The following is a 22,342-nucleotide window of genomic DNA, read 5'->3' as shown; positions in this document are numbered from 1 at the left end:
AATGTTTCCCAACAATGTCAGCGTCGTTGCCTCCCCCACCGTCGTGGGCGCAGCACCACCCAACAACTCTAACTGATGCATCTTCCCACGGTGACACGACGATCGCATGTTCAAAAGGCTAACACAACTCCGAGACAAGGCAAGCGGTCCGACTTGTCCTCTACCACTGGCTTGCGCTATCGAGATGAGTAAACATTTAGAGCCAAGTTGAACAACGAGCGTGCAATTTGTTTTTACTTATTTTAACTTGTTACCCAAAACAACCGATTTCCTTAGGTTTTAAAAAAAAAGGGTAAACTGGTGAAATGCCCCTTGAACTTGTACCTAACTCTCAATTGACCCCCTATCCTTTTTTCCTTAGAAAATTGAGGATATGAATATTTTTTTTCTCGCCTATGTCCCCCTTGCCGTCTAAATCCTCAACATTTCATCCAATTTGCCATTAAATATGAAGACAAAATGGTTATTTTGTATGTTAAAAATAAATAGATATTGAAAATGGAAATAAATCTCTCTCTCTCTCTCTCTCTCTCTCTCTCTCTCTCTTTGCAGGGTAGGTTAAGGGCTTGGTTATGGGTTCTACGAGTGGGGGATGGGAGCAAGGGTCTGTTGCCGCCAGGGAGGGAAAGAATAGGGAGAAGAAATCGGAATGGGGGAAGGGCTAGGGGGCTGGATAATGGGTGGCAATGGGGGTGGTTGTATGGTGGCATTGGGCTTGGGGGAGGTCTGGGTAGAGAGAAAAATAGAGGGTGAGAGAGGGAGCTAAGCGAGAGCAGAGAGAGTGAGAGAGAGAGAGAGAGAGAGAGAGAGAGAGAGAGAGAGAGAGAGAGAGAGAAAGAAAGAGAGATCAGAGGGTAGGGTGGGGGACATGGAAGGGGAAGGAAGGGAATGAGAGGAAGAGGATGATGGGGGAGACGGAAAGGGAATGAGGGTTGGGTTATGCATGTAGGGGGGATGGGTTGTGGGCTGGGTTATGGGTTCTAAGACCATCTCCAACCATTGGGTGCAAACCCAAATTTTCAATTTTGAGCCCAAAATTCTTCTCCAACCCATGTATTTTGAGGGGTGGAATTCCAATTCAAGTTTTGTCTGGACTAGTAATTTGTGTATAGCCCAAAGCTTTGTTTTGCAACCCATGTGAAGAGGAAAAAGAGGTGGGCCTCACAGACAGCAAAGCTGTCTGGCCAGTAGCCCTTTTGCACAACACATGGCAGCTTCAGGTGAGAAAGATGTTGGAATCCAACGGTTGAAAAAAGTTGGGTGGTTTTTTTATTATTTCAAAAGCTGGGTTCTACTTGTTTTTATTTTTAAGTGAAATTCTATTATGCTTTGGAATTTTAATTTTTTTAAGTTAAAATGTTCACAAAATTAAATCACGAATGTTGAAACAAAAATAATGTCAAGAAAAATTAGTAACAAAAAAAAATTATGAATTAATAATTCTTAAACAATTTAATAAAGTTGTAGATTCAAATTATGAGTCTGCAAGGTTCAAGGAAAAAAAAATTTGTGGAGTAGGAGTAGGAGGTTTAAACAACAGGGGGACATTGGCGTTAAAAAAAAAAAATCATTTAATTAATTTCTATAAAAAATAAAAAATAAAAGATAAGGAGGGTCAATTGAAAATTAAGCACAAGTCCATGTGCATTTCACTAGTTTACCCTTTTAAAAAACCCACGTGCCCTACACAACAACTCCTAGAAAGAAAGAAAGAAATTCCTAGCTCAAATTGTAAAAACCCTAAAACCCTCTTTCTCCTCTGCTCCACTGAAGCTCTCGTCTCTGCCTCTCTCGCCAATGGCTGTGAGTAATTTCTTTTGTAGATATGCTTCTCCCTCGCATATTCGTATTCGTAAATTATTATGTATATTGTACTGGGAATTTTTTTCTGGTCTTTATCAAAATGGTTTCAAAATTTTCCAGTCTCTAAAATTATAGGATTTCTTTGAGAGTTTTTAGATGCTTAATGCAAGATTTTTGGAAGGTGGTTCTTTGCAACCAAATATTGCGCCTTTAGAGATTTATTATCTGGGATAATTTTGGGTTTTCTAGTATAACATGTGGTTTGCCAGGATTCTGAGCTGCTAGCTAAATGGTATGTGGGAAACATGGAAGTATGTGTATTTGCATTAATTGTATGATGTTTTGGTTTTTAATGGGAGATTATAAATATGGTCGCTTCTTACAAGCGTAGAACAATGTTGAACTAGGGAAAGAAAAAAAAGCACAAGAATATCGTTGCAATAGGATCTTGCCCCGTATTTGATTAGTGTAGTTGATTAATAATCTGAACATTAAGCTGTACAAAATATGTTTTTTGTCCTGGTATATTTAAATTCAGTTGTTGAAAATAATGTCATGCTCTGGATCTTGATACTTTTGTTGTTTTGTAAAATGCAGACAATACCAGTTAACCCAAAACCTTTCTTGAACAATCTGACTGGAAAGACTGTCATCGTGAAACTTAAATGGGGAATGGAGTACAAAGGTATACTGCTTACGTTTTCTGGAAAAGTATTTGATCATTGTGGCATAGTTTTCTTTCGCTTCCTCATGCAGTTTAACTCTATTTAGCATGTGCTTGATTATTTCTAATTCTGTTTGATAATGCGTTCTTTCAGGTTTTCTTGTCTCAGTAGATTCCTATATGAACTTGCAGGTACTCCTTAAAATTTCAACTCTTTTTGTTTACACATTTTCAATGCGTATTCTTTTTGCTTCTTTTTTCCCCTTTCTTTCTATGTGAGACTAGAGATCTGAAGCCGGTACCAATGTTTAATAATATGAAATCTTATGCATAGTTGGCAAACACTGAAGAATATATCGATGGACAATCCACTGGGAATCTTGGAGAGATATTGATCAGGTGAGCTCAGTTTAATTCTTTGACCTTCTTAACTGTGTTCTTCCCTAGAAATCTAATGTTTGAATGTGCCTTGTATTTTTCTTACTGTTCATTTTATTCTAGTTTTTTACCATCGAAAATAAAATAAAAATTCTGGGAAAAGCATATATCTCAAGTAGTATTAGAGGTTGTCTAAAGTGGATTTGAAGTTTCTGTTCGGTGTGGTCAACAATGTATTAGAGGTTGTCTAGTTTATCGTGATTCATGTCTGCATTGAACAGGTAGTATTAGTAGGCATATGAATCTCCCTCTCCCCCCACTCCAACCCTCTTTATCTACAACATAGTACTTAATGCCCAGTGCCATTTTTACCCATCGTGTACCTCTGCATTTCATATTATACAGACTGTATTGAAGTCATCTTTGTGAGCAAGTGTGCTTTGTTTTCTTATACCCTGCTGGTCAAATTTAGAGGTGTGAATTGTAGATGTAAGCCAAGATAAGGAAAGGTATATTGAGATAATTCTCAACACCCTTGATGAAGAAAGTTGAACCCATAGGATGAACATAGATAATGCAAAGGAACAATGTGAATTTAATAAGAGTATGGAAGGTTGAGGACCATAGATATACATCGGAGTTAATCAGAGTCCTCAAAAGGTGCAAGAGTATGTAGCATTTTCTTCTGCTAAAACGGTAATATGTGGCAGGCACAACTTTTACGGTCTGTACTATAGAAGCCTAAAATTTATGTATGTTGAAATGCTATTAGTCAATTCCTTGTAGCTCTCGCATTTTGCGTGCCCTGTGTTTACTTTTTAGCCTGTGATATATGGCTGTGTAATGTATAGCTGCAAATGAACTAAATATAGGATACATAAGAACAACTCCTTGAAGGATGTAATACTCGAACTAATATATTCTGTCTTATGGAAGAATTCTAATCTCCCTTTTTACCAGATGGAATTTTACTAGTGAGTTTGGTAACAAACAGTTGAACATAGTAGATTATTCAAGTTCTAAATTTTCCTCTAGTCAATACAACCTGTTTCCTCCCTGAAGCTATGGATATTTTTACATCAACCTTCCACATAATTCGTTTTCCAATGAGTTAAAAAGTCTTTTCATCTTTCCCTCTGCAGATGCAACAATGTTCTCTATCTTCGTGGGGTGCCAGAGGATGAAGAAATTGAAGAAGCTGAACAGTTACAGGACTGAGATGTGGACTTTGGAGCAGTAGTCTTGCTAATGGACGGAACGAAACGCAAGTACTAGGAACTCTTGAACAAAACAGAAGTTCAGTAATCAGTTTTTCTCTACTTTTGTTGCTTTTTTATTTTAACCTGGAGTGGTTAGGATGTACTTGTATTGTGTGTAGAGGTAGATATCGTTGGATGTTCAATTGACATGCCCGTGTCATTTAAAAGGGCCCTAGCTGACAAATGGTTTTCTAAACTTAAATGAGCTCCAGTTTTGTCGCTGTACAAGAATCATTCTGTTTTCATGTTACAAAACCATGATTTGAAATGGAACCTTTTTAGTTATTCACTGCACCAAATTTGAAGCATTTCATCATTTGGATGTTCATTGTAGCATTTCTGTAGATGGCATAATTTACTCTCTTTATTTTGGAGATGTGACGAAGTTTTGCAGGATCTTCATTTTTGGTTTTGTTAACTGTATGTATGAACTTATTTTATTACAACAATTTTACAATTGTATGCAGTTAGGACCGCCTAACTAACCCATGTAGCCTGCAATCTAGAGCATGTCTAAGAAGCCTGGATTTGTGAGATTTTTCTGGTATTTTTGTATACAATTTTCTCTTCACATAAATATTTGATTTCTGTTGTAGCTGCCCATATGTGATTCATTTATCTTCTACTCTAATGGTACTTTTTGTCAGTACTTTGTTCTTGTTCGAACCTAGGCCACCATTATGGTAACAGGACTGATGCAAATGCAAATCCAATTCTTCTGGATTAGAGAAGGCAAGAAAGAAAGCGATAAATAATCATCATTTTGCTCTTAATGTAGATCAAGCATAAATTCAATCACTCTTTCGCTAATCTGCTCAAATCCATGACACGAGCAAAATTCAATAAACAAACAATGAAATGGGATCCCCTTTATGAAGGCCATGTATATATGTTTTTTTAAAATTGTATACATGTCTACATTAACAATTTAGAATGACAATTTTATCCAACCACAGTTTACTTTGCATTGATAATTTATAGGTACAATTGAAAAACTAAATAAAGTTTGTTTCCAATTCTTTTTTTTCTTTTTTGAAATGGGGGGAATTAACCCCTAAACACACAAAAACTAAATGACGAGTTCTAGAAACTCTTAACAAATCATCATCAAAGGTTTCCAATTCTTGCACAAATCAAATATGAAAAAGGAAATAAAATATTTTTTTTTTGTAGCTACTTTTTCAGTATTACCAAACATAAGTGGGAAATAAATCTTCTTTTTCTCATCCCATAAAAATAGAAATGGAAGTATTTAGTTGGTTTCTATGTATATGGGCAGTATTTAGTTGTTCATATGTGTGGGACTTGCATACATGTCGGCCAGCCCCTTTTACACCAAACACTTTAAACTTTAAATTTTAAAGCATCATCCTCATTCATCACTTCAACTTGCTCTCAAAACTCAAGAGTTTAACACTCATCTGCCCTTCCTATTGTATTTAGTGTTTCTTGACTTTGGTGCTCATGATTGAATGCCGTTGAGTTCTCAACCACGAAAAATTACAGGTTGATCTCATAGAAACGTCAGACTGAGGACCCAACAAACATGAGAAAAATAAAATGTCACAATCTATGTCCACTCTCTGCTCCAATTTCTATCAGAGAAATGATTCCCGGTTTATGAGTGGTTGTAACTGTTAATGAAAGATCGGCCTCACATCCCATCGCATCTTGTCAACAGCTAACAACCACCCATGCACCTGTTGATGTGAGTCTCCTAATTAATCAAGGAGATATACTTTCTTGATTAATTAAGGAATTTACTTTCCTATTTTTTATATAAGTGATAATCATTATACAATTACGAGATATTTTCCTAATTCTTTACTGTATCTAATTCCTTGTAAGACCCTTATGTAAACTCCTATATATACCTCCTTATGGAGAAGAATAAAACTCAACCTAATACATTCAAACCATATTCATATTTTAGCATGGTATCAGAGTCTAGTTCTCTTGTGATCTGTGCTTGCCTTCTTCTTGAAATTTAAGTGCTCTTCTCCCCTCCTCTTCAAGGGGGGGAGGGGGAGTGAAAATGATATGTTTATTGACGTATCCCCATTACCTTGACGCATTCCCATGAAGATACTGCATATCTCTTTACTCTGACGACCCCTTCTCTTCAGGGGGAGAGGGGGAGTGAAGAGAAGTTGTTTTATCTCTAAACTCTCATCTCAAATTTCTCATATTCAAATCCAAAACCCTAAATCAAATTCTTCATATTTGTCCCCAAATCCGAATCCCTAAACACATACCCTCAAATCTTATACACATACCTCTTAAATCCAATTCCTACATCAAATTCATACATCAAATTTCTCACATCACCTTCCTCACCTACTCATATCACATCTTACTTCCGCTGTGATGTCAGGAACCTATACGATTCTCCATCTTATTGCAAACTCACAGAAGCATGCGGTCAATCCTGCTGACCTGACTACCCAGACTCCTGCTTCTATCACCACCACCAAATGTTCTACTTTTCATACGTCCTCCAAGACCAGATATTGCATATGCTGTGAGTTTGGTTAGTCAATTTCTGCATTCGCCCTGTGTTTCTCATAGGAATGCAGTTGATCGGATCTTAAGATACTTAAAGTCAACCCTTGGAAAATGATTAATGTTCTCAAAAAATGGAGATCTTGAAGTTGTTGGACACACAGATGCTGATTGGGCTGGTTCCATTATAGATAGACGCTATACTTCATGTTACTTTACATTTGTGGGAGGTAACCTAGGCACTTGGCTGAGTAAAAAGCAAAATGTGGTTTCTCGGTCTAGTGCAGAAGCATAGTATCGAGGAATGGCTAACGGAGTTTATGAATTATTGTGGATCAGAAGACTCTTGACAGAATTGGGCTTCAAGCCAGAAAAGCCAATGGAGTTGCATTGTGACAACAAGTCAGCTATCGATATTGCCCATAATCCAGTTCAACATGACCGAACCAAACATGTTGAGGTGAATAGACATTGTATCAAAGAAAAAATTGAGAAAAAGATCATCCGCCTACCATTCTTAAAATCAGAATATCAACTGGCAGATATATTAACCAAAGCTATTTGTGGAAGAGTATTTCATGACTCACTTACCAAGTTGGGCATTAGTGACATATATGCATCAATTTGAGGAGGAGTGTTGACGTAAGTCTCTTAATTAATCAAGGAGATTTACTTCCTTGATTAATTAAGGGATTTACTTTCCTATTTTTTATATAAGTGCTAAATCATTGTATAATTAGAAGATACTTTCCTAATTCTTTACTGTATCTAATTCCTTGTAAGACCCTCATGTAAACTCCTATATATACCTCCTTATGAAGAAGAATAAAACTCAACCTAATACATTCAAACCATATTCATATTTTAACAGCCCTCGTATAAATCAAACATGTACCACCCTGTCACCCTGAAACTTATGCTAAAGCTAACTGCAATGCAAAGATACCCTCATGTACATTGTCCACGTAAAAATGACAATCGATAAGCGTCACTACTTATGTGGTACCTGAATTTGCTGATTTTTTTTTTCTTTTGGTGGTGGTAAGATATACTTGCAGGTGAAGACTAAAAGGTGAAGTACTTTGTGGTTGAGATTCTTGCTTACCTAACCCCCCCCCCCCCCCCCCCCTTCAATTTATGTTCTTGTTTGTTCAAAGAAAAAAATCAGCAAGGGAGGCAAACTGTCAACACCACATCTGGGCCAGGGTTTGCTTTTATTTAGTTGCTTTAGTCGTTCAAATTTCTAAACTTTTCTGTTTTTTATAATAGCAATTTTGGCAGCCTGAATTTTATGATTTTTTATATACAAACAATAGGATATTACAATATACTTTTATAATATGCCAATACATCAATAACAAAATCACCACAATTTCTCGAACTCGTTACAAATATATATGATCATCGTTATTCATGTGAGTCAAACATGAGATATACTCTAATCAATTAGAGACAAATACCATTAGTCCAAGACCTAATTCGTCTGAATCATATGCTGATTAAGTAATTTGTCCAAACTTCCTGCATTTTAGGTGTTGCATTCATTTTTCATTATAGTTAAAGATTTGGACAGCTCATTTCAGACGTAGAGAAGTTTACAGTTCTTTTTAAAAAATTTGGCCGGAAGAGACTTTAAAGTTTGTTTACTTGGAAATAACTTGATCTGAAAGAAGATGACAAAGCCGAAGCAAGCCAAATTATTGAGATCAAATTGTTTTTTAATATAACGAGATCATTTCTTAGACGTTGGCAGATTGTGTGGAAGTATAAATTATAATGCATCAGCAGCTATCTGAGATTTGTTTTATCTTTTAGTTCTTAAATTAGTGATCGTTGATTGTCAGTGGTACTTATTAAACCTGAACTAAAATCTCGTTATGTATTTGTTGCGTTTATTTGAAAAAAAAAGTATCATTAAACTAATAGCTCGTTAGTTTGAGAACTATAACTTTAACACTGAGTTCTCATTTATTTATTGTCTGGGGCAACTTCTTATTTCTTACCAAACCTATCAATTGATGTGTTCAAGCTTTGCTCGGCTATGTGACTATGTCAATTTGGTTAGTCGTGTTTTAAAATAATTTGACTTTGTTTATATATATGGTGGCGCTTATGAATGCTTGTTAATTACTCAACGTTTTAATTCCATGTCGGTTTCGAGTTAGGTTGAAAAATAAACTATACTAATTTAGACTTTTCAATTTGGGTTGGTGTTCGGAAAGAAGTTTTAATTTTGAATCTTTCACCCCCACTTATTTTTCGTCCAATAATATTTTATGTTCTCAAGACATGAGGACAAATACACATAATTATAATGGTATGTTTACTAATTCGTAATCGGATTTGGAGAAATTGAGGATAAATAGACATAAATCATGATGAATTTAATTGAAGAAGAATTGGATTAAGGAGTAGGAATCTGAATTCCCATTGAAATGTTTACTATACTAACTAGATTAAAGTTGGTTCTTTTTTTGTCTCCTTTTTCACAGTAGTGTACATTTCCATATCTATGTCCATATTTGCCCCCAACCAATTGTGGGGTTAATTTGACAACTGGTAGCAGCAATAGCAGCTGAATAAAGGAGATTAAAACATGGTACTTGTCACTTGAGATACCAAACTTCAACTACATTGATCCATCTAGCACAATTACAGATGGGAAAGAAACCACATTTGTCTGTCATTTGAACCTTCTTGTAGGTTCATACATTACAAGGAAAATTAGGAGCTCATAAACTAATTCCTAATTATTATATATATAATATGTATATAAATAAATTACACGAACCAAAAAATCCTTCATATGGGTAGGGTAAAAAGAATCGCAGAACCAACTGCTATAATCACAACACCAGCAATTTTCCTTCTGAGGCATCCGAAACGAGCATCCTTGTTTAACCCGAACTTAGCCTCGGCACATAAATATTTTATAGGGATATAGCTGTAACTTCCCTTCTTTCTCAAGGTGAAAGGCTGCATAGAGAAACTATTACCACACATCACGCAGATACCTGCCACTCATTTGCAGATTTTTCACCATGCTCTCGGCTTTGGAGCTGTCCAGAGATCCCTGAAATTCAAAATCACCCAACTTTAGTTTACATGATCCAGCAGATTTCACCGCACTTGTGAAATTACAATCCCGGCAAGTTAAAGAGTTCCAGGCACTGCATGAAATAGCAGTCCTGCATCCACAGATTTCATTTTTATCTTTTCTACCTTATTTTTTCTTTGTAACCACAAGTTTTTATGTTTTTATGTCACCTTCATAACTGGTAGGTGACAATTGCAACCACATTTATCAAATTAATAATTCTAATATCCAGGCTTATTCACATACCTGCTCCTGCACTATTGTGTGAAGAGTCCGGTGGACATCCCTGGCCATGCCCTTAGCATCACCACAAACATAAATATAAGCTCCCTGAGATAGCATGTTCCAGATGTCTGAGGCCTGAACACAAACCAAAACATGTCGTTAATTTCTCAAATTAACCAAAAATAATGTCAGGACTGAAGGTCAGTAGTCGATGAGAGAAGGCGCCAAACCTTCTGCGTCATTTTATGCTGCACATATTCCTTGGTGGGTCCCTGGCGTGAGAATGCAACCACTAGCTCAGAAAGTGCACCAGTTTCTAAGAAGTTGTTCAGCTCATCTTCGTAAATGTAATCCTGCAATGTTATGAGTATATCAATTATCAAATACCACAATTACATTACACAAGCAAAGCAACACAGCATGCACCAACAGTCACCCACCACAACCATAATAGATTTTTCCTAGGGCACACTTACCGTTTTACTATTTCTACATCCAAAGAACAATGTGGAGGGTCCCAGTTCCGCTCCAGCTTCTATAAGAGCTAATCTTTCCTGAAAGAGTAAATCCATAATTACTTATAGTCTTCTAGGATATTGAGACTTATAAAGAGTGCAAAATGAATGAAAATCAAATCATCCAATAAATACCTGCAGGAAACCCCTGAAAGGAGCCAATCCAGTCCCAGGACCAATCATGATAATGGGTACTTTAGTGTCAGTAGGAAGTCTGAAGTTTGACTGCCGAACAAAAATGGGTGCCCAACTAGGATCATCGCTCTTCTCCAAAGGCACAGAATTCTGCAAAGGGATTAAAGAAAAAAAGAATTTACATCGGTTCAAAATTATAAGAAACACAAGAAAGCTCCATTCACTATAAAATTGTGCTGATATTTAAAATCAATAGCATTTATAGTAGTTTATTAATAGACAGGAAAACATCATTCACTATTTTTGAGCACAATATGTATCAGTAAACAAATTGTTACGCTCTTCTTGACCAACAAGATTGCAAACAGAGAACATGTAAATTACCTTCATCCAGGTTGAACACACTCCTTTGTGAATCCTTCCTGTTGGTGTCTTCTCATAAACTAATGCACAGGTTACATGAATCCTAGAAGACGCCATCCTGTTGAATATATTTGTAAAAAGTACATGGTCAGTGGTCACAAATACGTTAAATAGGACATGAGACAAAAATATAACTACAGAAAGAGAGATAAAAAAGGCCACTATATATCTTATAGCATTTGCCTAGTAAAACTCTTATGATTTATGAACTCAATTTCCAGTTTAAGGAAAAAGAGAGAAACATTTACCTTGGGGATGATGAGATTGAATAGTATCTAGGCTGCAATCGTGGGGCGACTGCTGCAAAGAAGACACCAAGTGGGGGCTTGGCTGATGGATATTCAGCCATGACCTCAAGAAGGCTTCTCTGACTTGCAACCACCCATTGTGCATATTCATCCTGCACAAATTTACAAGAAAAAGTTTAACACACTGACAAACATCTAACAATAAGATATTAGTGAAGTAATATTAACACAAGGTACTTAGTACAGATTTTACTACCTTTCCAGCAGGTGATGCAAGATGTCTTAGTCGGTCTGCTTCCGTTGGGTCAGATGCATGAGCTGCTAAAGCGAGTAAGGCAGACTGGAAAAAAACCAAGGACCCAAAGTGGCATAAGTTTTCATCAGAAAAATGTGAACCAACCAACACTAAAAAGGAAATAATTGGGGGTAAAAGCAAACCTTTTTGGGAGAACTTAAAAGATCAGCATATCGAGTTAGTGCTGTTCTTAGTGTGCACGGTGGGAAAGGAGGTGCCAAGGAGCTTCCACTAAGTGGTGTGCCATCCTCCTTATCAGTGTGTATCGAGAAATATGTTTCTGGCGACAAGCCCAACAAGCTTAGCGCCTCTTCCACAATTTCAGGAAGATTCTCACAGTAGACACCAACATGATCCCCAGTCTCGTATCTGAGAAAGAAAAAGGAGACAAGAATGTATTAAGCACCATGTGGGCATTTTACTTTCCACTTTCTTTTAAAACGTAAGAGAGCTTCCATTCTCAGAAGACAATGAAAACAATTTCCTTGGCAAAGCAACTTACGTAAGTCCAGTGCCAGCAATATCAAATTCGAGATGGGTGCAAGAACGGTCAGATGCAGGAGTATGAAGTTCCTTTCTCACAGCCACATTAGCTCTTCATGCAGCAAAAAGAAATGTCAAATAACATTTATGGGAAAAGTACAGAACAAGCTGCAATCTTCGAACCTTAAATAGGTTTTTTTTCCCTCACCTGCATGGATGTTGAGCATCAATGACAGCATGACCATTTGCATTATTCCAGCTCTTATTCTCTACTGATGCATCTGCAGAATCTTCAATTACAACTCGATACTCCAACACAGCAGCAGTGTAAGGTGTAGAAATTGGTGTCATTGCATCATCCTCATCTCGAAGCAACTGATCCAACTCAGGCCAAACAGACTCTCGCCTAGAAGAGCATCAGTCAATGTAGAAATGTATGAGAATTTAAGAAATAACTGATGAATGGTTATGCTCTCAAGCTATTAACTCAAATGGCTATCAAACTTCCCAGTACCATGCACTGAAGTCATCCTCAATGCATTGATCATCATCTCCGAGACCCACTGGAACAAGCCGCTTCGCACCTGAAAATGGTAACATTTTTGTTAGCTAAAGTAACATCCTGGCAACGTGAATCATCTCAAAATCCACAAGGCCCCACTCCAACATGACTTCCATCAGAAAGGAAAAAAGTCAACAAACAATAAAAGAAAGATGGTGCATACCCTGCTCAGTGAGGACATCATCAACAACCACAGCAACCTGATTAACAACAGGAAAAATTATATACAAATCAAACACGATCCAACAGGAAACCAGAGAATTTATAAGTAAAAGTCAAGCTCCAAAAGCTAGAGTGACATGAAAAAATAATTTACTTGTAAACTAAAGTTCATTCCAAACCTTGTTGAAATGCTCATACTGCCTGTTTCCAAGGCCAAACACTCCGTAATGAAGCGTCTGAAGCCACTCTCCTCTCTCATTACCCTATAACCATCATCACAATTCGCACATTAAAAAATAATAATAATAATAATAATTCAGATTTCGATCTAAATTATGGCGCACCATAATAACAATACCAGAAAAAATATATTAACGAAATTTCCAAAAACAAAATTTACCTCCGTAAACCACTTGTAAAACCTGGCAGCATTATCGGTTGGCTCACCATCACCATATCTGCATCCACCACCAATCAAACATGTTATATATGAAACCAAAAAATTAAAAAATCAATAAATCAATCAACCTTTTTGAATAAAAAGTTTCTAGTTGAATTTTAAACTTACGTGGCCAAGAAGAAAAATGCCAAGCTTTCCTTCTTCAATTTCTCCTCATATGCTTCGTCATCAGCAGCATAATCGTCCTACCATGTAAACAACACCATCCAATTCATCATCCCAAATATATTTAATAAATAAATAAATAAACCAATTGCAACATAGCAAAAAAAAAAACCATAAACTAAAATGAAAAGCAAGCATACCAAATCAACAACTTTGAATGTGACCTTCTCGTATCGAGCTTTTCCTTCCTCGGCCAAAGCCTGCATTTTGAATCAAACAAAACGTTGAGACAAAAATAAACACCAACATCCAACAAGTAAAACCAAGCCATGAAACGAGCTAACAAAGCAAAAATATTGATTGAAATTGAAGTGTTCTGATGTAAAACCAGACCTTCGCGAAGCCTTCGGCGGTACCGGTCTGGGTGCCGAAGAAGATGGTGACCTTCTTGGTCCCGTCGTCGACCTCCGGCTCAGACGTCACGATCACGGGCGCGGGAGGCTGAATGACTCGCGGCTTCGGAGGGGCCGACGATCGCCGCCAAATCAAAACGACGACGCAGCCGATTAGGACGGCAATGGAGGTGGTCAAGATCATGACGAACTCGCGGTTCTCGAGCATGACGGAGGTGACCTGGGCGCCGGATAAGTCGGCGGAGGCGTTGCTGGGGTCCATTTTGCCCTTGATGATCGCCGCCATCAGATCCAATGGTGAGATTTTCATGGAGCTGGAGGAGGAATCCATCTGAGCACAGAAGGTGGTGGTTCCAAGGAGGCGGCGGTGTGTCCCGGAATCCGGTGGCGGGAAAAGATAGTGTGTAGGGGAAAGTAGCCGGATTCCGGTGGCCGAAGGGTCACCGTAAGAGCTGTAGAGACTGTAGCGAACTGTAGTGGGGAGAATTCGAGAGGGAAATGTGTGGTGTGGTGGTTGGGGTAGTTGAAGAGAGAGAGGAAGAAAGAGAGAGAAGTTTTCTGAAGGGAGAGGGAGGGAAGGGGGGCTTATAATTGTGTCGGGGGAAGATGAAATGGGGCGTGCGTGTGAGGGTGTGACTGAACCAAACGCCTACCAAACCAGACTGGTCAAACCCACCTAACACGAACATATTTTGGGCTTAACCATGGTTAATCAACACTCCAATAATAACACCTTCTCCTTCCCCTTCCTCCCTTCCTTCCATGGTAAAAACAAATACGGGAAATGCTAGTTACATTCCCTCTTGTATTTCCCATTCATTTTATGTCACGTGTATTCACACCCCATTAACGCACTCTAGCACTCAAGTAGCATTGGCTGTCTTTGGAAATTTTTTCCCTCCACTTAGAAAAACATTTAATGCCCTTTTTAGACTAAATTACCCCTATTTAATTTTCAAATACCAATTTTTATTAATAAGTTTGAATATAAAAGTAAAGGATATTATTAAAAAATTCAATAAATTTTCATTCCTAATACTTCATAAACCAAACATGGAAATAATAGAAAGTCTATTTCCTTATTTTCATTCCTACCAAGTTGATTCAGCGAACCAAACAACCCCTAAATCTTGACCCCAAAAAAAACAACCCCTAAATAAATAAAAAGAAAAGGAAAGAAGAAAGGTAGATAACATTCCTGAAATAATCATAAACTAAAATGAGTGGAGAAATTTTCAACAACAATGATATGTTTTTTGATGTTGCGCTTTCTAAAACAACATGCTCTATCCTGTCTTTTTCTTAGTGAGGAATACGTGTTAATTAGAAAATAGTAGTAGATGCCCTCGTCTGTATTGTGCCTTTTCTTTTTTTCTTTTTTCTTTTTTGGAAAGAAAACATGTTATGCGTATTATATATTATGTATGATTTTTATGAGAATAAGTTTAGGGGAGGGGATACTCCATCTCAGGGTCATGGCATATTAAAGCCTCTTTGAGGACTTACAGAGGGGATTTTAGCCTATTTTTTTGTTTTTACAGATTACCTACTAAGAGGGACTGTCGACGGCGGGACCCGAACCTAGGCCTTGATAGCGAAGAGAATGATTCTTATCAACTCAACCAACTCTCGTTGACATATATAAATATTCAATTGTGCCATGATAAATATGTGTTCAATAACTTTAATTAATGTTTTGCATTGAAAAAAATATATTTACTCTTTGTAGTTGTTCTTATTTTTTGGTATAATATTTGTATTGATTTTTTTTAATACAAGTGGTAGTATAAACTACAAGGGGCGGGTGGTTTCTCACACACACACTATCAAGATGCTATGGAGATTTGAACATAAGATCACTAATCTGTAAGTCAATGTCATTTTTCACTAGACTAAACCTCGTTGACTATAGAACTAATAAAAGCAGAGGCACATGCAAGCTTGAGGTGATCCTGATCTCATAGTCTTTTTTTAAGTTTTTACATAATTTGAACAAGTCGGGTTTATATTAAATTATTTGAATTACGATTGATTAATTCTTTCAAGTTAGGATCAGCATTTTCTTTATCATTGTGCGTAACAACATTATATAATATGCCGACATGGTGTGACGAATCCGGGAAATAGAACCGGGTATTTAAATCTAACATGACTCGCGACAGATTTTTTCCAGGTTCTGAGCGATATCTTGCCGGCCAATCAAATTCCGGGGCTCATTGAAAGAGACCCAAAAGTCTGCTCTGTTCCGATACGTGGAGGGCATCCCATTCACAAGAATCCCTCGGTTTAAAGGCATGCACGAATCAAAGCCATTAAATTCCATTTCCCTCCCCATCCCTCGTAAAAATAAATTTAAAATTCTTTTTTTTGGAAAAAAATATACGAGTATAAAGATTCAAAAATGCGTATCGTAGGCAAAGTTTGGCCTTTTGTGGGGCTTAAAGAGACAAAAACGCGCACACACTTTTAATATCCATGACGAATCTAGTTGAAGGTTGTAAGTTGTAGGTTTGTATAGCCCGCAACTTCTAACTTGTTGTCTAGCCTTTTTTTAATACTTTAATACCAGCGATTTTGGAATATGGGAAAATTAAACTTAAGACTTTGGGTGTTGTTAAGTTAAATTTCAAATTAGCTGAATAAATGTTCATTTGGGAGAATTTATGTAAGAAGTACAATTTTAGAAGTTTTTTTTTTAAAAATTTATTTACAAGTAATTGAAAGAGAGGGTTTACCCAAATATTCATTGGGTGTCTAAGGATTTCGAATCTATATCCATATTTGTAAAGATTGAAGAGTTCAACCAATTAAGTTATATCCCACTGATCGAAACCGTTATTAAAAATCAAAGTGTTTAAAGCATTTTAGAGGAGCAGTGCATCGAAGGTTTGTATTATTGAGGTTTTGAATGTTGTTCACGGCCGGGTAGGTGCAAGCTGCGGTGCCCATTGCTCTACCTAACTATTAAGTTGCAATTATGGCAATTGCCAAATGATTGGCTGGGGGTTGGTTCATTGGTTTTCATTATTCACTTTTGGTTCAACTAGTGGTGCGTAGCAAAAGATGATTCCAGTCCCCAGTCCGGCTAATCTTTTTCCACTTTAAATTGGTAAATCACTAAAGCTTTTAAATACGGTTGAAATTTTTTAATACGACAACTAGATTTGAAATAGGTACAAAGTTAGTGGGTTTTTTTTAGAAGAAAATTTCATTCATAAATCAAAAAATGACACAAATACATGTCTCATTAAAATCTTCTTAAGAAAATCATATAGGACAAATCCCACGATAGAAAAGAGTATCACATGTGTCATGAACTAATATGAGAGTCTAAGCCCAGGCTACTTTGGGCTACTAATAGGAGAGTTAATGGGTTTAGATTTAGTTGTTGTTTGATGCAAATACATAAACATAAATAGTAAACGGGTATGAGTTAGTATCAAATTTAATACTTCAAATTTGACACGCTGAACACATTTAATTGGTGTTGCATTTATAGTATATGTAGATTAGGTTAGTTGGGTATAGCAATGTGACCTCCTCTTGCACTCAAACTTAAATCTCATTTCACGAAGATTAGAATAACTTAAAGTAGTTTAGTTTGTTAGTTGTATAAATAAATAGAGTAAAAAAAAAAAAACTGTCATGGCAACTCGAACTCCAAAACATACACAAATCAACCCCCAACATGACACATTTATAAACGAGTTGAGTTAGTGATGAGTCATTTGGCACAATACATAAATAAGTTGGATTAATATTAACTAATTTTTGACACTAACATTGAATGACATGATGCAAACACAACCGAATTTGCCACACCTAGTTTTGAAAGCATTTATACCACTTGCTTGCTGCTAGGCAAAATCTTATAGATGATAAATTTGGTATCTTTTGATTAAGCATGTATAGTACTTTATGGTAATGACAACAATTCTCAGTCGAAAAACCCTTTTTTTTTTCCCCCCCATAAAGATGCTCCCGTGACATTGTCAAATTGCAAGTGCGGACTCTCAGATCGAAGATCGAAGATCCAAGGTCCAAGGGTCTTATGTAGATTAAAATATTAAACAAAAAAGTCAAAAGCCAGATGTAATATAAAGATAAAAACTTTATAATATAATTTATAATAATAAACTAGTCTCTTTACATGCGGAATTGAAAATTTTAATTTATTTTTGAATTAGAAAAAATAATAGGTTGTTGTGTTCTATAAAAATAGAATTATTAATTGATTTTTCTTTTAATTTTAATTTTTTAATATGAAAATGTATGAATTTACCATATTATTCTCATTTAATTAATAATTTTAATTCTTAATATTTGTATTAACCAAAAATATTTTTTAATATTTTGAATGTTTCACCATTATTTGTCTTTTGCATTATATATATAGAAGATAACGTGCGATTTGGCTCACATAAAAAATTGATACAGTCAAAGCCCTGAAAATCACGACTAATAATAGGACGCACTTTGAATAATAATATAATACCATAAGAAAGATGTGCTGCTTATAAAATCAGGCGTCGACCATTCCCCTTGGATTTCACCGGATTCAGCTCCACCTCCTTATTCTGTATTTTTCATGATATTATATTACCAATAGATATGCTGTATTCAGGCTGGACATAAGAGAGAGGGAGAGGAATACCGATTCGATCTCGAAACATTTTTTAATATTGAAGAAAGAAATATTATTAGACTGGAAGCTAGTAGGGTATTTTTTGTTTCTTCCTTTCTCATATTCATCAAGTTTTGAAATTTTTTACAAGGAACTTTGTAACTCGAGCGGTTAAAACTTACAATCGAGGTTATGCGTTTGATTTATACTGTTATATACAGAGTTTATTAAAATTCAAAGAAAGAGCAAGAGGAAAAAGTCAAACTTTGTATACTCTACGAAGCCTCAATTATTGAAGTGTACTTAGTTTGATACAGTTTGAGCTTAGAAAAAGAAATGAAAACAACACCTTGCAGGTGCATAAATTGTTGCTGCATGCAGCAAGTCAATGGGTCCAAACATTCAAAATTGAAAAGAGGGAGACTAGAAAATCATGCACAGGTACAAAACATAGTTGTTAAATATAATAATATATATCGTTACAATATTCTTGCTTACGAACCTTCAACCCGAGGAGAGGGTTCGATGAACAAGTGCATCAGATTCATTTACTTATATTAATACCTAATTAAGCACATGATTTGTCTGAGCATTTTATTAATTCATATTCATGCATACATGATGATTAATATAAGATAAACTTCCATTGGAAGAAAAAGTGAAAGTGATAATGTTAAGGACACTTGTGGTTATTATAAGGTTAGGAGCATATCTATGATATTGAGATTAAATATGTTACTATCAATTGTCCAATTAAACATGGTAATCAAGTAATTATCGAATTCCTTAGTCAATTAACTTCTTAGAAATATGGAGTAAGGTTTTCTATCAAAGTGGTGATGTTCATGAACTTATGTTTTGATAAACTTCTTAATGGATTAGATCCGATCATATTATCATCTACAGGCACTGGCGGATCCATTGACGGACGAGTGCATGCACTTGCCCTCACTCAATATATGGGATACATTCATGAAATTTCCTAGCTGGTTTGTTGTTTTCTTGAAGCATGGGGGCAAAGTCAGGGACGGTCTTGAGATTTTGAGGACTCTATGCGAAACTTAAACTGAAGCCCTCACATAATCTAATATGAAAATACTAAAAAAAAAATTGCAATGACTTAATGTCATAAATCATTTTTTTTATAACTAACATTCATCATCAATTAGCATGTAATAACAATCATAAATCAAATTCATAATTTTTTTAATGTTTTCATTTTATAAAGTTAAATATTAGTATGTTCGATAAAAAAAATAAGAATTCAAGACAAAGAAGAAGGCATGAATATTTTTGTTTTGTTTTGTTTTGAATGGAAGAAAGTACTTTTTATTTATTTAGGAGAAAACGTCTTTTTTTTTTAAAACTATTTTAAATTTTGTTGTTACAATGAAAAAAGAATAAAAATATGAATAGATTGACATAATTGAGACTTAAAACTAGGCCTTATACCTAGGGATATATGCTAGAAACCAGCTCCACTAAATACACTTATATGTCAATGTGTTGTACGTTAGAGTATATATACAGTTTTATAATATTAATATATATAATATAAAGTAAAAAAATTTCTGAGGCCCTTAAAAATCAGGAGCTCTATGTGGTGGCGCCACTTGCATGCCAGGGCTGCCCCTGGGCAAAGCCTGCAAAGTATTTGACTAAATGCCCCAAAAAGGAGGTTGAGTATGTTCTAATGGGGGCAAAATGTTTGATAAAAGTCCTCGGAGAGAACATGGAGGGACGAAGTTGTGAGGGCAGTTGAGCTCAAGTCTGTTAGTGATTTGAACTTCTACATTTTTCCTTCAATGCCAAAAGTTTATGGATCCACCACTGTCTATGTACATATACCAAGTCTCTGCTCTCACATCAGGTTGCTCATACGTACTTCAATTAAAGACATTGAGTGGAGATGTAGAGAGTAGAAGATCCAAGCCAATTTCCTATTTTTCCTATTTTTCCTATTTCATATCTTCATAATTGTTATAGTAACATTACATAGATGTGAACATGTTTTTTCTTCTAATTATTGTGGAAAGAGAAATCGAACTTATTAGAATCTTTCTCCATATAAACAAGATCTTATTGTTGCACAGCAGGCAGTAGCACATGTGATATAATTTATTGAAATCATCTTCTTACCAGGGGGCATGGGATGGCAAACACTTTTTCCTCTTAAGTTTCCATCACCCAACCACCACACCTTATTTGATATGTGAGAATTATTGCTGGAGAATTCTAGAACAATCACCATTTAGGATCCATGACTTTTTTGTGTATTTTTTAAACAAACAAAGCGATACTGAAAAAAGAAAGAACGATACTTAAAATTTGAGTGTGGAGTAAATGCTCTTAATCATTTTGAGCCACAAACGGAGACCTTTATATAGCTGGAAGTTGGAACCCACATGAGCATGGCCCACCAACACCAACCCCGCAAGCTTCAACTTTCCAAGATTTACCAAGTTTGTGGAGGAAAGTAATATGCTCCTACACAACATACAAGTTAGGATCTGTCGCCAGCGCCACACACACTCATCGCCTTGTTTCTTTCTTCTTATAATCAACGACATTCATATGTGCCACATGTGACATATTTCGCACTCGTCTCCATTTTTTGCATGTAATGTGTGTTTCTTGTGTGACCATTTCATTTTTATAGTCGCACCATTCTTGTCTTCTTTAAAATTATTTACTCAAGATTCCCATTTTTTTAACCTTTTACCAAGCCGATATAGTGGCGGACATTTTAGCTCAAAAAGAACTTACTTTTGTGGATATGTGTATTTGGTTTGAGATTTTCCTACGAAAATGTTATATAGGATGTATTTTGATTTGTATGAGTTAAAGATCTCTTATCCTCTGATTGGATGAGGAAAAATAATTCTGATTTTAGTCACAAATTGGAAATTTAAGAGGAGAAATTGACAATTTCCTTGTTTGACAACTTAAGCGCGGAATTTATTAAATGACGTGTGGAAAAAATCGTGGAAATTGGGGCATCAAATTCCTGAGTTTAATTTCCACCAAAATATGCGTCATTTCACAATTTCCATACTGCCATTTACAAAATTCTGTCATTTACAAAATTCTACATACATAAATTCAAACACTGAAATTTTCAATTGCCAGAAATTGAAATGATGGAAATCTAAATTCCGTCATTTTAAAATTCCATGTAATTTTCAATTCTTTCATCAAAACAAAAGGTAACTAGGATTTTCTTCTACAAGTACTTTTTGAATGGAAGGATTCAATTGGTCCAAATGGGCTACTATACAAACAATGTAGTAGGCCCATGAAGAAACAACACGGAAGTCCTAACCACATAAGTTGAACCCAAAAAATAATAGAAAAAGCCCAATAAATTAGAAACCCCAGATTGAATGTTAAAGAATATAAAATTCCACATCGGAAATTTGATCAATTAAAACCTAATATATAATGACAGTCCCGATCTCTTGGACCACAGGAGTCCAAGAGATTGTGGTCACCCACCGTTGGATATTAATCCAATGGTTCAAAAAAGTTTTCTAAAAGGAGTGCAAGAGTGAGTGAACCGTTGAATTTACATCCAACGGTGAGTGACCACAAATCTCTTAGACCCCTGTAGTCCAAGAGATCAAGAATAGTTTCATTATTAATGGCATCAATGCCTTTAGTGAGTTTTTTTTATCAAAAATAGCAAAAAATTAGCCCGTATTTTCATTAATGTCAATTTTTATAAAAACATTCAAATATAGCAGAAAAGTCACATGAATAAACTTAACTACCCTTAAATCTAAAACTCACAAAAACCTTAAAACCAAAACAAGCGTTCAGGGAACACTCATGATCTGATCTGTAGCGTATATTCCCAAAGTTCAATTGTTATTATGTATTGCTATGTTTTCTATTTCCTTTTTTTTTTTTTATAATTATTATAAAAATGCGAGATATATTGATAACAAAACAAAATTGCAAAAGATCTTCCACTAAAACATCATTGAAAA

At 35.8% G+C, this 22,342-nt stretch overlaps 2 protein-coding genes across 2 annotated transcripts; one reads left to right on the top strand and one right to left on the bottom strand.

The window, feature by feature from the left end:
- LOC18793787 (probable small nuclear ribonucleoprotein F) lies at nucleotides 1,524–4,403 on the top strand. The gene is made up of 5 exons (XM_007223769.2): nucleotides 1,524–1,803; nucleotides 2,401–2,488; nucleotides 2,622–2,659; nucleotides 2,802–2,866; nucleotides 3,988–4,403. Exons 1-5 carry the CDS (start codon nucleotides 1,798–1,800, stop codon nucleotides 4,061–4,063), a joined length of 273 nt encoding a protein of 90 aa, XP_007223831.1. The 5' UTR covers nucleotides 1,524–1,797; the 3' UTR covers nucleotides 4,064–4,403.
- On the bottom strand, nucleotides 9,192–14,333 carry LOC18788591 (NADPH--cytochrome P450 reductase 2). The gene is made up of 18 exons (XM_007227384.2): nucleotides 13,710–14,333; nucleotides 13,517–13,576; nucleotides 13,320–13,396; nucleotides 13,152–13,209; nucleotides 12,931–13,014; nucleotides 12,753–12,789; nucleotides 12,542–12,611; nucleotides 12,236–12,433; nucleotides 12,047–12,139; nucleotides 11,688–11,913; nucleotides 11,506–11,589; nucleotides 11,250–11,401; nucleotides 10,963–11,059; nucleotides 10,579–10,728; nucleotides 10,405–10,482; nucleotides 10,159–10,281; nucleotides 9,950–10,063; nucleotides 9,192–9,679 (listed from the first exon to the last, which is right to left on the bottom strand). Exons 1-18 carry the CDS (start codon nucleotides 14,058–14,060, stop codon nucleotides 9,599–9,601), a joined length of 2,133 nt encoding a protein of 710 aa, XP_007227446.1. The 5' UTR covers nucleotides 14,061–14,333; the 3' UTR covers nucleotides 9,192–9,598.

The sequence above is a fragment of the Prunus persica genome, chromosome G1, assembly GCF_000346465.2.
Source record: "Prunus persica cultivar Lovell chromosome G1, Prunus_persica_NCBIv2, whole genome shotgun sequence".
Lineage (NCBI taxonomy): Eukaryota > Viridiplantae > Streptophyta > Magnoliopsida > Rosales > Rosaceae > Prunus > Prunus persica.
This window is presented reverse-complemented; position numbering and strand designations above follow the sequence as displayed.